The sequence below is a fragment of the Callorhinchus milii genome, unplaced genomic scaffold (genome assembly GCF_018977255.1).
Source record: "Callorhinchus milii isolate IMCB2004 unplaced genomic scaffold, IMCB_Cmil_1.0 Scaffold3, whole genome shotgun sequence".
NCBI lineage: Eukaryota > Metazoa > Chordata > Chondrichthyes > Chimaeriformes > Callorhinchidae > Callorhinchus > Callorhinchus milii.
The window spans coordinates 78,142,405-78,158,576 of NW_024704744.1; the positions used below are offsets into that span (position 1 = coordinate 78,142,405).

General features: G+C 45.4%; 1 protein-coding gene across 3 annotated transcripts in view; it reads left to right on the top strand.

Moving 5' to 3' along the window:
* LOC103177894 (homeobox protein Meis1) overlaps nucleotides 1–16,172 on the top strand; it is a 156,998-nt gene that overhangs the window by 94,827 nt on the left and 45,999 nt on the right. For all 3 annotated transcript variants that reach the window (XM_042333689.1, XM_042333690.1, XM_042333692.1), the window contains exon 9: nucleotides 11,296–11,372. In XM_042333689.1, the coding sequence (XP_042189623.1) occupies nucleotides 11,296–11,372 (77 nt within the window). The remainder of the gene's footprint in view (nucleotides 1–11,295; nucleotides 11,373–16,172) is intronic.

Sequence of the window (16,172 nt, forward strand, 5' to 3'; positions counted from 1 at the left end):
TTGAGTGACCTATTTATTTATTGGAGGGATTATTACCCCAGGAAAACGATCCACCAATCGACTAACAACTGGGTTCCTACTTACTGCTGGGTAAACGGGGGGGTGTGGAGTAAGGAAACTCGCCAAAGGTTTTGCCCTACCCGGGAATCGAACCCGGGTTTTCTCACTTGCGAGGTGAGTGTTCTAACCACTAATAAAAAAAGTGTAAGGACGGCGCTGTTCTGTGCAGGGAGGGTGCCTGTTCAGCTATTACATTCCAGAGTGTAGCTCAAGGTCAACCTGTATTAGTGTGTTAGACTGGGGCGAGGAGGAGGAGGGCTGGAGGAAAAGGGATAAAAAGAACTTCCGAAATTGTTCTCCCAAACATGTTTGGTTGAGCAACAAACAGAGAGACATCCTGATAAGGGATAGATTGGGAAGCTAAACATCTCCTCCCGTCTCGTCAGCTCAATGGTGCCTGTTCGCAAAACATGTTCAACCCTTAACATCTCTTCTTTCTGTGTTTTTTTTGTGTGTGTATGTGCGTGAGAGTGTGTATGTGTGAGTGTGTGCATGTGGGAGCGAGTATATGTGTGAGAGTATGTGTGCACACATGAGAGTGCATGCCAGAATGTGTGAGAGTGTGAGGGCGATTGCGTGTGTAGGTGTGTGAGAGAGAGAGTGCGCTTGTGAGAATGCGGGTGAGAGCAAGAGTGTGTTTGAGTGAGTGTGTAGTGTGCGTTCAAGGGAGCACGTATGCGTTTGTGAGAGTTGTGTGTTAATGAGTGTATGCGAGAGTTTGTGAGTGCATGCTTGGGTGTGTGTATGAGTGTATATGTGTGAGTGCGTGCATGTGTGTGAGAGCATGTGCGTGCACGTGAGTGTGTGTGTGTGTATATACACGCACATGATTAAGTTCTTGGCAATGCCTTCCACCTGGTTGTATAGTTATTCAGCAGCTTCAGAGCAGACAGGCGTCTGAAGTGAGTATCGCATCTCAGGCCTGGCCTGAGCAAAGCACAGCCGCCCATTATCTGGGCGGGTGTCAGGCTCTGCACAGGATAATCTCTCTCTCTCTGGAAACATTTCTGTGGCCATTGCATTGTGCTGTCGCAGCCCTGGCGAAGGAGGGAAGGGAAGCCTTATTGATATTCGGTTACAAGTGAAGATAAGATAAGAGGGGGCTGTATGTATCACTGTCTTGGCATCCACATTTTGCAGACAGTGGTGGAAAATTTGATGAAAGGAGTACATTTGGACAAGGAGTATCATTAAGATAGGGGGACTGGGAAATTTTCCATCGGTACTTAGCTGTCTTTAGTTTCCCATCGTGGCGAGTCCAGGAAGAGAGAGCAGGGGGGCAAGGGCGGTGAGGAGGAGAGAGAAGGGAAGGGGGCAGTGGAGGAGAACGAACACTTAGTCTCTGTTTATTCACCAAAATTTTTTTCAAAAATAGCAGTATTGTAGGAGGGAAGGAAGAGAGAGACGAGACACGGACAGACAGCATATCTCTATGAGAAGTGCTTGGAATGAGCACAGCAAAACGGGCATTGACTTTTATAACACATTGCCTTGGTTTCTCCATAAAACATTACTGTGGCATTGTATAAATTTACAGCGCTGTTTATTTATTAGCCAGACCCCAGTGGGAAGCGTATTGATTGGTTTGGACGCACGCATGCTCCATTGATAATTGTGAAGTGCTGTAGTGTATTGATTAGCGAGATCACCTCGCAAGCGAGAGGACCCGGGTTCGATTCCCGGGCAGGGCAAAAGCTTAGGCAAGTCTCCTTGTTCCACATGCCTCTGTTTACCAAGCAGTAAATAGGAACCCAGCTGTTTGTCGATTGGCGGATCACTTTCTGGGAGTAATAATTCCTATAAAAAATAAATAAATAAAATTTGGTCACTTAATCCATAGCTGTTTGTAGGACACTGCTGTGCGCAATTGGCTGCCTCGTTTTGCCCACAAAGTATACAGTTAATCCACTTTACAGTATATCCTGTGAAGGACTTTGAGACTTCTCGATGGTGTGATAAGGCGCTATATCAATGCAAGGATTATTATTTATTAAGTACGAGTTATCAGCGCTCGTGAGGCTCTCCAGAGCAGTGTTGAGTGTGAAAACGTGAAGCTATTTAGTTGATTTGTGAATAGCAGCACCTTCGTCCCTTCCTTGCTGAAATTTGCGACCATAAGAAAACACAACTTGTATTTAAACAGCGTCCTTAACTTAGGATAACCTAGCTGTTTGTGGGGCATTGCTGTGCGCAAGTTGGCTGCCGATAAAATGCACAGTCACTACACGTGGCAGAATTTAATATATAATACTATGAGACGTTTTCATGGCGTAATAAAGCACTAGATTAAATGCAAGGATTAATATTAACATTGTTATGAATTGATGTTCAGTTTAAGATTAGCACCAGTTTTACAACGTGTTAAATAGGTCTGAAGTAATGAGGGAGTTTTGTGTTTTTTTTATATATAACAGACAAAAGATACAGAATCAAAAACAGAACTACAATATCAAAAGCATCTTTCCTGACTGTAAATATCTCCATTTATTAATAATAATAATAATAGTGTCCAATTGCAAAGCTAACTGTAGCAACAGGGTGACAAACCCTTCAGGCATTTGTCTCCTGTCTCCTGCTGAGGTGCATTAAGCAATTCCATTGAGACACAACGCCAAACTGTTAACCTATATATCCAGGCCTCACATGTACAATAATAACAGTATCCAGAGCAGTAGCCTCAGTTTAATTGACGGGGAAAATCTTGCTCTGGCCACAGCCAAATACAACCTCGGATGTCAGCCTGGCTCAGTCTGCAGTGCTCTTGACTCTTGAGTCAGAAGGTTGTGGCTTCAAGCCTCCACGTCGGGACTTTGAGCTCACGCAGTCTAGGTTGATGCTCCAGTGCAGTGCTGGGGTGCGCTGCATTGTTGGAGCTGTTGACCTTCAGATTATACATTAGATCAAGGACCTGTCTGCATGTTTAGGTGGACGTTAAAGATCCCATGGCACAATTCGAAAAGAGAAGGGAGTTTCACTCTCCCGGTGTCTTGGCCAGCAATAACCCAGATAAAACTGGTCACTCACTTCATGGCTGTTTGCGGGATGTCACTGCGTGCAAATTGGCTGCAGTGTTCGCCTACAAAGACACTCTATTTTTACAGTAAATCCTGTGATGTGCTTCAAGATGATTCAATGACCAGGCAGGTTATTCTGATTTGTATAATGCTGCTGAATAGAAATATAGAAAATTATAAATGAGATTGAAAAAATAAACCCAGAAAAATAATTCACGATTTACCAAGACACATTTACCATCACCGTCTCACTACGTAACAATAAATTGCATTTTATGTAGCTCCTTTCAGGCTGGGAGGATATCTCAAGGTGTTGGACAGTTAAGGGTTTGCACTCGAGCTGAGGACTAGAGTCAAAAGTGGTGAAGGGCAAGGCGGGGGGGTGGTGGGTTGGTGGTGGGAAGATGACCAAAGACATGGATGATGAGTGAAGTCTTGCGACGAGCCTTGAAGAAGACAAGGGAGTGAGGGGGCGAGATGGAGGGACTCCGGGATGGAGTTTCAACATCCCATCACACAATCACCATCTGATCACGCCATCGTTCATTACTATCCTATCTCACCACTCCATCGTCCAGAAAATACACAGTCACTCCACTTCACAATGTAATCTCTGAAGCGCTTTCAGACATCTCATCAACATAAGATGTATCAAAATGCAACAATTATTATCGTTATCACAACTTCACCATTCATCACAGCGGTACCCTTCTGAAAGAGGAAGCGGTGAAGGTCACGCAAACAGAGTCAGAAACCCCGGACCACCCTCGGTGGGTTCTCAGTGTTAGTGGCAAGAATAATAATAATAATAATCCTTGCAGTGATGTAGCACCTTATCACCTCATTGAGACGTCTCAAAGCGCTTCACGGAAAGCAGATTTGACTGCGTATTTTGTGGGCGAAACGCGGCAGCCATTGCGCACAGCAGTGTCCCACAAACAGTCGTGGGTTGAGCAACCACATTTCTATGGGGGGGAGTGATTATTACCCCCCGGAAAAGCAATCCATCAATCGACTAACAGCCGGGTTCCTACTTAGCGTTAGGTAAACAGGCGAGGTGTGGAATAAAGAAACTTGCCTAAGGTTTCTCCCCGCCTGGGAATATAATTCTGTCACAGTCGCACCTCCTCCCTATCCCGATAGCTAATCCGCGCTTTAAAACCTGAAGCTAATTCTGTTTGTTTTCCAAACGCACGGCAGCTTTCCCTGCTGCTTCAAGGCCCATCCATTCTCGAATTCCCACCCGGATTGATTGTTTGCAAATAATTAAGCTTTTAAGCGACAGCGGCCTGAAACTAATGTGCACAACAAATGACGGGGCCCGAATTATCCTGCAGTGACCGAAGCAGCATCGGACCTTTGCCACCTCGGATGATTACGGTAATTAAGTGTGTTTGACTGCTTTAATCTCTGTTAAGATATTCAAGCAGTAACTACGCGGGGGTGGGAGGGAGGGACTGGAGATAGGGGGTGAAGAGTGTGAGATGATCCAGCGTTCAGTAAGCAAGCAAGAAGCAGAAAGAGAGAGAGAGAACGAGGGAAAGACAGGTACAGAAATCACAGGTTTACGTAGCGTGTTACAGCACGGAAAGAGTTGGGCCGTTCGACCCAACTAGTCCGTGCAAGTGTTTATAATCCACTGTTTTGCGGTATCCAATTTGCGCACAGCGATGTCCCACAAAATAGCCGTGAAGTGAATGATCAGTGTCGGACATCCAGGACATCGGGAGAGAGAAACTACTTTCCCTTTTCGAGTAGCGCCAAGGGATCTTTAACGTCCACCTGAACAGGCACAGGCAGGGCCTCAGATTAACGTCTCATCTGAAGGACGGTGCCTTCCTCTGACGATGCTTCGCTCTTCCCTCCCGTTCCCTACCACCTTCATCCCCAGCAACACGCAGAGGCAATGTCAACTTGGCCCAGACTGTGTGCATTGTGAAGTCCTGTAGCGTAGTGGTTAGAGAGCTCGCCTCGCAGGTAAGAGGACCTGGGTTCGATTCCCGGGCAGGGCGAAATGTTTCCTTTCTCCACACTCCTCTGTTTACCTAGCAGTAAGTAGGAACCCGGTTGTTAGTCGATTGGCGGATCGCTTTCCAGGAGTAATAATCCCTTAAAATAAATAAATTAATAATAATAATTTGGTCACACAACCCACGACTGCTTGTGGAACACTGCTGTGCGAAATTTGCTGCCATGTTTCGCCCACAAAATATACAGTCAATTTACTTTGAGACGTCTCGACGATGTGATAAGGCGCTATATCAAACGCAAGGAATATTATTATAAATCTGGTCTGTGGACTGTGAGCTGGGGTTTGGCTGAGACACTCTGGCTTTCTCCACAGTGAGGAAAGAGGCTGTGATGCATTCTATCTAATTTGTCTGACGAGAGTTAATTTTTCGGAGACAGCCTCTGCCGTGTCAAATTTTGCCAGAAAATGCTGTAATTCCTTCCCTCCCTCCATCCCTCCGTCCTATTTCGCTCGAGGGCTATAACTGCGTGAAGTCGTGGTTTTCATGTGATTAGAGCAATTATTTTTTTCCCTCCCCCTCTCTCTCTTTCCGTCTTTCTTCTCTAAATGCAAACACTGTCCGCTTCCGAATGCCAGGCACTGCGTTTAAAGATCAACGGATCGGGAAAGAAAGAGCCTAAGGGATTCACATTTTCCCACACTTTTTGTTGTTATTTTTAGCATGGACATGTTATCTCGACATTTAATTTAATTGTGAAGTGTTGACCAGTCCTGAATTTGCCCCACATCCACCCCCACCCCCTTCCCCCCCCAAACGAAATATCAAATACTTGACATTTCAGAATGGAGACAGGATTCTTGAGTTCTACATAGCCGGAGGCACTGTCTCAATTATAGCTTAGCACATCAAATTAGATGCAGTTTAGGCCAATTACCTAAAAATCAAATCACATGAAAAGTGACAGATTTGAGAACAAGTATTAAATAATAAACATGCAAGATTTGTTTGCACGTGGATTTTTCTCTGTTTTTCTCTTCCTCTTTCTCTCTCCCAGTCTTTTTCTTTTTATGTTTTTCGTTCTCTCTCTCTCTCTTACTCTGTCTCCCTGCCTTTCTCTTTTTCTGCCTTCCTTTCCCTCTCTCTTTCCATCTCTCTTGCTTTCTTTCTCTCTCTCTCTCCCCCTCACTTTTTCTATTTCTCTCCCTCTCTCACTCCCCCTTCCATCTCCCTCCCCCAGTCTCTCCCTCTGTGTCTCTCTTTCACTTTCTCATTTCTCTCTCCATCTCTGTCTCTCTTTCTCTGTCTCTTTCTCCTCTCTTTCCCTCCCTTTTTCTCTCTCTTACTCAGAATGTTCGAAGTTGTGGGCAGGTCAGTTGCAAAGACTTTAGCGCATTGCGAACATTTCCCTGGGAATTGACAGTACATCCCGGTAACAGAAACCCTTGTCCCACATTTAATATGTAAATGGTTTCTGCTTCTGCTGCTGCTGCCGAACCAAACTCGGATCCCAGCTCCCCGTACGGTCATTGTGCACCTTATCCTGCGGTTGAGCCACATTCAGTACGATTCCTGTACAGCAGAGCGCTATTTACAGCATCCTCTCCGATCCATTGTTCCCCAAACCCCTTGGGCTGTGTCCCAGTAAAAACAGACACCCACAACTACATGGCATTCGCAGAGCTATGCTAACTAACCATCGCTGAACACTGCTTCATTTTATTATAGTATTTAACTGGTGATAGCCTGGCTCAGTCGGTAGTCCTCTCGTCTCTGAGTCAGAGGGTTGTGGGTTGAAGCCCCACATTGAGCTCACGGTCTAAGCTGTCGCTCCAGCACAGTGCCGGAGGGAGTATGTTGCATTGTCGGAGGAGCCATCCTTTGGGTGAGATGTTAAACCGAGGTCCGGTCTGTGCCTGTTCAGATGCAGGTTAAAGATCCCATGACACTATTTGAAAAGAGAAGGGAGTTTCTCTCTGATGGTGTCCTGGCCAACAATGGGCCGGATAAGTTTGGTGACTCTTTAAATGGCTGTTTGTGGGAAATTGCTGTGCCCAACTGGCTGCTGTGTCTCACCCACAAAATACACAGTCACTTCACTTTACAGTGTATCCTGTGACGCGCTTTGAGACGTCTCAATGACTTGAAAGGTGTTATATCAAATGCAAGAATTATTATTTAAGGAAGAGCTTGTGGAAGTTTTAAAACTTCGTGAGACGTTGCTGTACGCAAATCGGCTGCTGTGATGGCCTACAAAATACACTTTTCAGTCAATCCTGTGAAACATTTCGAGACTTAAAAGGCGTTAGGTCAAACTTCACAAAGAATTCAATTCCATCTAAACGTAGCTTGTTACTTAACATTTCAGATTGCTACAGAACTGCGGAAAATTCTTCGGTTCACTCTTGAATCTGGAAGTCGGATTTCAGATTCGGACAGGATTTAAAAATCTTGCACAATCAGTTCTGTGGGGATTTGGAATTGTAAGTTTGGGATGGCCTCAGATTTAAGAGGAGGTGGAATTTCGGGCCCTGATTGCCTTAAAAAGTCTTTCCACATTTCTGGATTCCCAACGGATGTTTTGGTGCAAAAAATGGCAAATTGACAGGCTACAACTTGTAACTTGAATCCACGGATTCATTTGCACACTGGGCTTGCTTATTGGTCCTGTCTCCATAAGTCACTGCAGCAATTTGCTGTGTGGAGTCCTGCAGTGAAGTGGATAGAGCGCTCGCCTCTCAAGCGAGAGGACCCGGGTTTGATTCCCGGTCAGGGCGAAACCTTAGGGAAGTTTCCTTGCTCCACTGTTTACGCCTCTGTTTACCTAGCAGTAAGTAAGAACCCGGTTGTTAGTCAATTGGGAGATTGCTTTCCAGGGAGTACAAATCCCTTAAAATCAATTAATAATAATTTGGTCACTCAATCCATGACTGTTTGTGGGACACTGTTGGTTGTAATTGGCTGCCACGTTTCGCCCACAAAGTACAGTCAATCCACTTTATAGTATATTCTGTGAAGCGCTTTGAGACATCTCAACGACGGGATAAGGCGCTGTATTAAATGCAAGGATTATTATGTTTCCATCCCACTTCATCTTGTGTTAATCACAGAAAATACTGCTCCTCAATACAAACCAATTTACATTTACACAGTGCCTTTCACTCTGTGCATTTACACAGTGCCTTTCACTCTGTGCAATTACACAGTATCTTTCACTCTGTGCATTTACACAGTACGTTTCATTCCATGTGTGTTCACAGCACCTTTCACGCGGGAGTGGGTGGATGGGGAAGGGAGGTTGTGTGGGTGTGTGCAGAGTGCGGAGGGAGGAGTGGGTGGGTGGGTGTGGGGAGGGAGGGGTGGGTGCGGGGAGGGGGAGAGAGCATGACGTGATGCACGTTGGAGTTTGCTGAGCGGAGAGAGCTTGCGAGTAGCACAGCTTATTCCTTGGGCACCGATTCAAGCTGCTGACTGCGCGTAGTTTAATTTTAATGCTGCCATTACAGCGATAATGTTAGCGGTGTAAAAAGGTTTTACAGTGTTGGACCAAGGGCAGCCTCTGCTAACACAGCAAGGGGTGACTGACTGCCTATCCGTTAATGAAGACTCCGGCTGCCAGTTGGCACTATAAAAACATTCAGTGTGTTGATGTGGAATTCTTTACACACAATTGCAGCAAACATAAATAAACACAGCCCGTTTTACACAGACGATGTTCCCCCCACCACCCACGCCGTCCTCAATCCCCACCCCCCCATACACCCCCCCACCACCACCCACCCCCTTGAATTGTAATATATTGACTACACACAACAGCGTTTCCAGGAAAAGTGTTCAAACAAAGGCAATGTTAGTTTCCTAGCACACACACACACATTCATAGAGTCACACACATATATACGTACACACACACACAGAGTCTCTCACACACACACAAACACAATCTATCTCACATACATAGTCTCTCTCGCACACAAAGTGTCACACACAGACACACACTCGCGCACAAGGGAGGGGGTGGAGCGGATGAGAGTTAGCAAAATCTCCAGTTTGCCTCCATGAGGTAATTGGAACGAGCAGGAAACTGTGCAGGAATTGATTGTTGCATTGGACCATTTTTTACTGGGAACAGAGAAAATTATTGAACGCACAGAGCGCTTCTCCTTATAATGCTGCCTTTGAGAAGCCAGGCTGCCGGGCAGCGTCCTGGGCTCGGCTCAGTGTGTAGTTTCTCTGTTCGTGAGGGAGGGTAAACAAAGTGTTTTGTATCAGGGCAGGACATGGTGCATCATAGATTGTCTCAATTGGGGAAGGAAGACTATAATGCGCTGGGTGCATTTGGCATAGATGCGTGCTTCAGGCGATTTATAAATGAAATGACACCACAGTGCGGGAGATTTCTGAAGTTAAAACAAAAAGAGTACTAAGGCAAGCTGTACCACAACCCAATGATCCATTGTCTCTGTGCCCTTTTCCAATCTTACGCTCCTTGTCTTATCCGTTACAGCATCTAAGAAGCCGCGCAAAGATCATATAAACTACTTAAGCAAGGACAGCATGTATGTAGTATGGATAGCTTTTCTCGTAGTGTTCGGGGAGTTAAAAGTGCTTTTATTTTTTTTAAAAAAAGTAAGGTTGAAAACCACGTTTATTTATTGCTGGATCTGAGATGCTGCATTGTCGGAGACGCTATCTTTCGGATGTGATGCCAAACCGAGGCCCTGTCTGTGCCCATTCAGGCAGATGTTAAAGATCCCTTGGCACTATTCGACATGAGAGGAGGAGACTGTTTGTGTGACATTGCCGTGCGCCAATTGACTGCTGCGTTCACCTACAAGTACAAATGGCCAGGACGCCAGGAGAAACTCCGTTCTCTTTTCGAATAGTGCATGAGATCTTGACATCCGTTTGAATGGGCACAGACAGGGACTCCGTTTAACGGCATATCCGGATGGCACCTCCGACAATGCGACACCCACACACCCCCTCGAGCATTGCACCGGAATGTCAGACTTGTGCGATTGCAAGTCCCGACGTGGGGCTTGAACCCACAACCTTCGGACTCAGAGGGGAGTATGCTACCACTGCGCCAGGCTGAGCCATTAATAATAAAATCAGATGTACTTACTCTAGCACTTACCTCTCATATCTTGACTGTGGCCAACATTGCATTGCACATTTATCTGCCCCAGGTTTGATTCCACAAGAATGTGGGAGAGCGGCTGGACTGTGAAGTTTCGCTATTACATTCCTGGAAAAATGTTGTTCTTCTCGTGCTTCCTGAAAATAGAACAATATAATGTTTTGCAGTCTTGTATATCCCAAAGTTGGGGGGGGGGGCGGGGGGGGGAGCGGGGGTGAATGCAGAATAGGTACTAATTAATTTTTATGGTCTGCCAAATTACCCGTCTAATATTCCCCTGAACTCCAATGAGCAAGTACAGCAAGATTCTTAATTAATGTAGCAGTTGCTACACTTGACTGAACTTTGTAATTGGTTTGGCATTTGCTGCGTCCGATGAGATAATTCCACATTCCCCAGCCACCCCCCCCCCCCCCCCCTCCCCCCCGCCCACCCCATTGCCTTTGAGAGAAATACACCTCCCTTTTACTTTCCCGAATCGTTAAACCGAGGTCCCGTCCGCTGGTTCAAGTGGAAGTTAACAACAACAACCACAATAACTTGAATTTATATAGCGCCCCTCATGCAGGGTATCATCTCAGAGGGCTTGACAGTGGCGGAGCCTGACATTGAGTCGCTGGTGGTGGGGGTGGTGACTGTAAGATTTTGGGGGAGAGAGTTCCAAATTTCAACTACCCTCTGTGTGAAAAAGTGTTTCCCGATTTCCTCCTAAATGGCCTAGCTCTAATTTTAAGATTATGCCCTCCTTGTTCTGGATTCCCCCACCAGAGGAAATAGTTTCTCTCCAGTTACCCTTCCCTTCATTATTTTAAACACCTCAATCAGATCAGCCCGCAACCCTCTAAACTCAAGGGAATACAAGCCAAGTTTATGCAACCTGTCCTCATAAAATAACCCTTTAAGCCCTGGTATCATTCTGGTGAATCTACTTTACGGTGAACCCTGTAAAGTGCTTTGAGACGGCTTCCTGACGCGAAAGGCGCTGCATCAAATGCGACAATTATCGTGATTATTATGATTATCATCGTCAATAATGTTTTTCTGATTCAATCTGATTTTACCTGGTCGCTTTGCCCTGACACTGTCTCTCTGCTCTGACGCCTTCCAGCATCCCTACCCCTCAGAAGAACAGAAGAAGCAGCTGGCTCAAGACACGGGGCTCACCATTCTCCAAGTGAACAACTGGTACGTAGTTTGACTTTGTGTTTGCGTGACAAGACAGACGCTTCAACCGCTGGCAAAATGCAGCTGGAGACTTCTTGCATTAAGACGACACAGCTCTCTCAATGAGGCTCCGCTTACGTTGCCAGCTACGTTCTTTCTCTTTGGAGTTTGCCTCAGGCTGCCTGTTTAAGGCTCCTTCCCTGTTCACTTTACAAACCCATAAAGCCCGTCGGCAGCCTCACCTATGCCGGTCCCTGTGCAAGACGCTGTGGGGAAGAGGGGAACAAGATTTTTTTTAACCTGCTGAGCCCCTTCTCCCAGAATAGCTCATGGGGAAAGTAATGTGAAGGCCAGTAGTCAATCTTACAGTGCCTTAGCTGTCCTGTAGCTCAGCCAACCCATCTTGTCTGAAAAAAACGTCCAAATAAAACAACCACGGGGCAGGCAAACAAAAAACCATGGGAGCCGTAAAGAGAAAAACTCATGCGGGCGTAAAAAACCTCACGCAGGCAAAACAAACATGGTGGCCAAAATATTGGGGCATCATTGCTACCAGCACAACACTCCCCTCCACTTAGTCTTATTCCATTGCACTGCCAATGAAGGCAACACTGTAAATCAGAGAGCTTCCCATGACGATAATTTACCATGTTTGAGTTATGTTTGAAGTGAACACGTATAATTTTTCATTCACATTGTAAGGAAATGAATGTGAACAAATTCTGTCCTCTCCTCCTCCACCAAACCACGACCCCTTTATTTTTTTCTTTGACCTCGCTTTTAAGCCATCTCTCCTCTCCGTCACTCCGTCATCCTCTTCAGCCCTATTCCCTAGGGCTGTGTCAAGCACTTTGAGGCATATTAGGACGCAACATAAATATAATTGGTTAGAAGTTATTTTCCAATTGACACCAAGGATCCCTGATGAACCTTTGATATTCTATTCGCTTTTGTTGAGAAGTCTATCGCCACCCCCCCAGCCCCATCCACCATGTTTAAGTGGTAGGTACTGATGACACGATCGGAGGGAGCGCCTGGGAACGGTATCTAGTAGGCACTGAACTCGACAGCATGTGAGGGAACTCAATTAACATTAGTAGATACCAAGCCATTAACCCAGGGTGCTTCAGTGAACTTGTCACTTCTGTGTGCATGAACATGGTTCTCTCATGCTCTGTAGCTCAGTCAATGATGTGGGCATCTTCCAGCTGGTATGTAAACAGGATAGAAGAGAACAACTGGTCTGGCAAATTGTTCCACTCTTTGTTTACGTTCAGGAAACCATACATTCCTGCTTTTTACTTGGAGTGCATCCCTGGAAATATTGGGAGATGTTGTCCTGTCAAGAGATGATGTTGCGTTGGGAGCTGGTGTTGTGTTGGGAGCTGGTGTTGTGTTGGGAGACGGTGCTGTGTTGGGAGACGGTGCTGTGTTTGGAGACGATGTTGTGTTGCCAGCTGATCACCTGTTGAGAGCTCCACGCCTCTTGGGAGCCCCATTTGCCCGCAATCCGACCATGTTAGTGGAGAGTAGGGACAGAGTGTGACGTAACAGCGGGAGACATATTTGAGTCTGTGCAGCAATTGATCCTCGAGAATCCTCTTTCATCCTTGTATAATAATAATCCTTGCATTTGATGTAGCGCCTTATCACGTCGTTCAGACATTTCAAAACGCTTCACAGAACATACTGTAAAGTGCAGTGACTGTGTAATTTGAGGGTGAAACTCGGCTGCGAATTGAGCACACAGTTTCCCACAAACAATCGTGTCCTTGTGTCTGCGGATCCCATGCCAAGTGCTTTGAAATAGTCCTTCCCACGTGAAAAAGCGCTAATCAACTGCAAATTATATTGTGTATCCTGCAAGATCACAGTGGTTACATGTTTAAAATATACCAGGGTTATCAATGGTGTTGAGCTATTTACACAGTTCACATCAGGAGAATATCTCAAAGCACTTCACAGGATTTTACGGTGTAGTGTAGTGATTGTGTATTTTGTAGGACAACGGGACAGCCAATTTGTGTGCAACAATGTGCCATAGTCATGATGTGAATGATCGATTTTTTTCTCTCTCTGGGGAGCATTGTTGACTAGGACACTGCGAAAAACTCCCATCTTGTTTTGAACCACAACCTTCTGACTCAGAGGCAAGAGAGCTACCGACTTAGTCAGGCGGGCAGTTTCTAAGATGCTTGAGCTTTTAATTCAACCAGTAGTGGAGCGAAGTGGCAGAAAAGCAACTCAGGACAGGAAAAGACCATTTCGCCAATCGAGGCTGCTCTTTCCAAAGAGCCACGTGTAATCTTCCTTTATTGTGGACCCTTTTCTCACGTCCGTGAATCTTTTTGCCTAAAAAACCCAAAGCTTAGACTGACTTGGCAGTGACTAACCGTGAGGAGCTTTGAGACATTTTGCCATGATGAAACTGGCCAAACACATCCCCCTTTTTTCGGTCAGCCAGGTGTCTGACACTTGAGGAAATCGTCACCGTGCTTAGAAGTATCCGAACCAAACTAAGAAATCCATGAATCCCACCCACACATGGAAATTCCAGAGATAGATTGTTGGAATGGAATATGCACTCTCTCCCTGGTGTCTAGCCAACTATAAAGCCGCATAGCTTGCCATTGATAGCCACTGAAGGTCCATTAGATTGTTAAGTTTATTATTATTACCCCTTAGGATCCATTAAGAGAGAAGCAGATATTTAGCTCATTTGCCTGGCTTGGATTCAAGCCTGGGTCAAACCCAGGTCAAAAGTCAGCTCCAGTTGCACAGTACAGATGTCCTAAACAGCTCTTGTGTAAATTAATCAATTGTTGAGCGATTATTCTATTTATATGCCCACCTGCTTAACAAAGGTTGTGGATTTGGGCCTCATGTTGGGGGCATTGAGCTCGTAAACTAGGCAGGCGATACAGTTCAGTGCTGGGCATCATCAGAGGTGCCATCCTTCAATTCATATGAACATATGTTCAACTCAAGTCCCGTCTATTCCTTTCAGTTGGCGTTAAAGATCCTGTGGCGCTATCTGAGTTTCTTCCAGTGTCCTGGTCGACAGCACCTCCCCCCAATCATATTGGCCGTTCACTTCTTGACAGTTTGGGGGACATTGTTTTGTACAAATCGTCTGCCGCGTTCACCTACAAAATACACAGTCACCACACTTTACAGCGAAGTGCTTCAAGACGTCCTCCAGATGTGATTAAATTGCAGTGAAAGAATAGTAGTGGATGTAATTGCAGTGAAAGAATTCAGTTGGCATCTGTTTACCTAGCGGTAAGTAGGAACCTAGTTGTTAGTCAATTGGCGGATCGCTTTCTGGGGGTAATAATCCCTCAAAAAAATATATAATAATATGGTCACTCAATCCACGATTTTTTTGTGGGACACTGCTGTATGCATTGTGGGTGGCTGCCCACAAAATACACAGTCAATCCACTTTACAGTATATCCTGTGAAGCGCTTTGAGACGTGATAAGGCGATGTATCAAATGCAAGGATTATTATTGTTATTATTAGCCACTTCATCGAACGCGAGGAGTATTATCATTCTGATCATTATCGCTAACAAGGGTGAGGAATGCAGATATAGTCTGTTGATCGGGTCTCGTATTTCAGGGTTCTTGACCCCAGACTAGCGTGGGTGACATGAAGAGAGAAGGGCCAGCTCATGCCTTGGTACAGAGAGAGGCACCTGCTCATAGAATGGCATATTCTCACGTTCAACCCGAGCAATTACAATCGCTCTCACAGTTCCAGACAGCAACTCACACCACAAAAAAAGCTTGTAACAAGGCGTGATTTGCTGCCGGGTGTAAATCAGACTCGCTACACTTTCAGCACCCGCGTTCCTGTTTCTCGCAAGGTATTGAAATTCAACCCGTATTAAAACAAAGTGTATCTAATTAATTGTCCAAATATTTCAGACGGATGTTTATAGCAGGAAATCCTAGTCCCTTTGATGCGTTCAGACGGAAAAAAAACTAGAGAGAGAGCAGAAAATAAGCAGAAACGAACTACAACCTACTGGGGTTTGCCAGTTAGCAGATAAAAGTGTTTGTTCCTTCAATAAGTGTCAGAGATTAATATTTTAAGGCTCCGGTTACAGCTGTAATCCATTTTAGTGATTAAATTGGCCATTGATGATCACATCACCTGCATTAACAAACCCTGCTCACTTAGGGAGGCGAGGAAAGCCTATGGGGAAAGATCTATGATATTATTAAACCCCATTATACAAAATGTAATTCCTGTCAATATAATCCCCAGCATTGTTCAATTTCAGTACAGAGAGATAACTAGCTACTTACAATATATTTGCCTTTGGAGGTTTAATTTACAAAGTGCACTATCTGGCAGTCACAGGCAGGCTTACATGAGTGAAACGTGTTGAGGTTATCAAGTTAAGTGACCTTACAGCAACCCTTTTTAATCGATTTCTGTAGCTGGTGGAGGGGGGTTGGGGGCGATGACAATAATAATAATCCTTGCATTTGATATAGCGCTTTATCACGTCGTTGAGACGTCTCAAGGCGCTTCGCAGGATATGGTGTAAAGTGGATTGACAGCGTATTTTTGTGTGAGTAAAGTGACAGCCAATTGCGCACACCAGCGTCCCGCAAACAGTTGTGGATTGAGTGACCAATTTTTTTTGGGAGGGATTTTTACCCCCGGAAAGTGATCTGCCAATCGACTAAACAATTGGGTTCCTACTTCTAGGTAAAGAGGAATGTGGAGTAAGGAAACTTGCCTAAGGTTTCACTGGCCCGAGAATCGAACCCGTGTCTTCTTGCGTGCGAGGCGAGCGCGCTAACC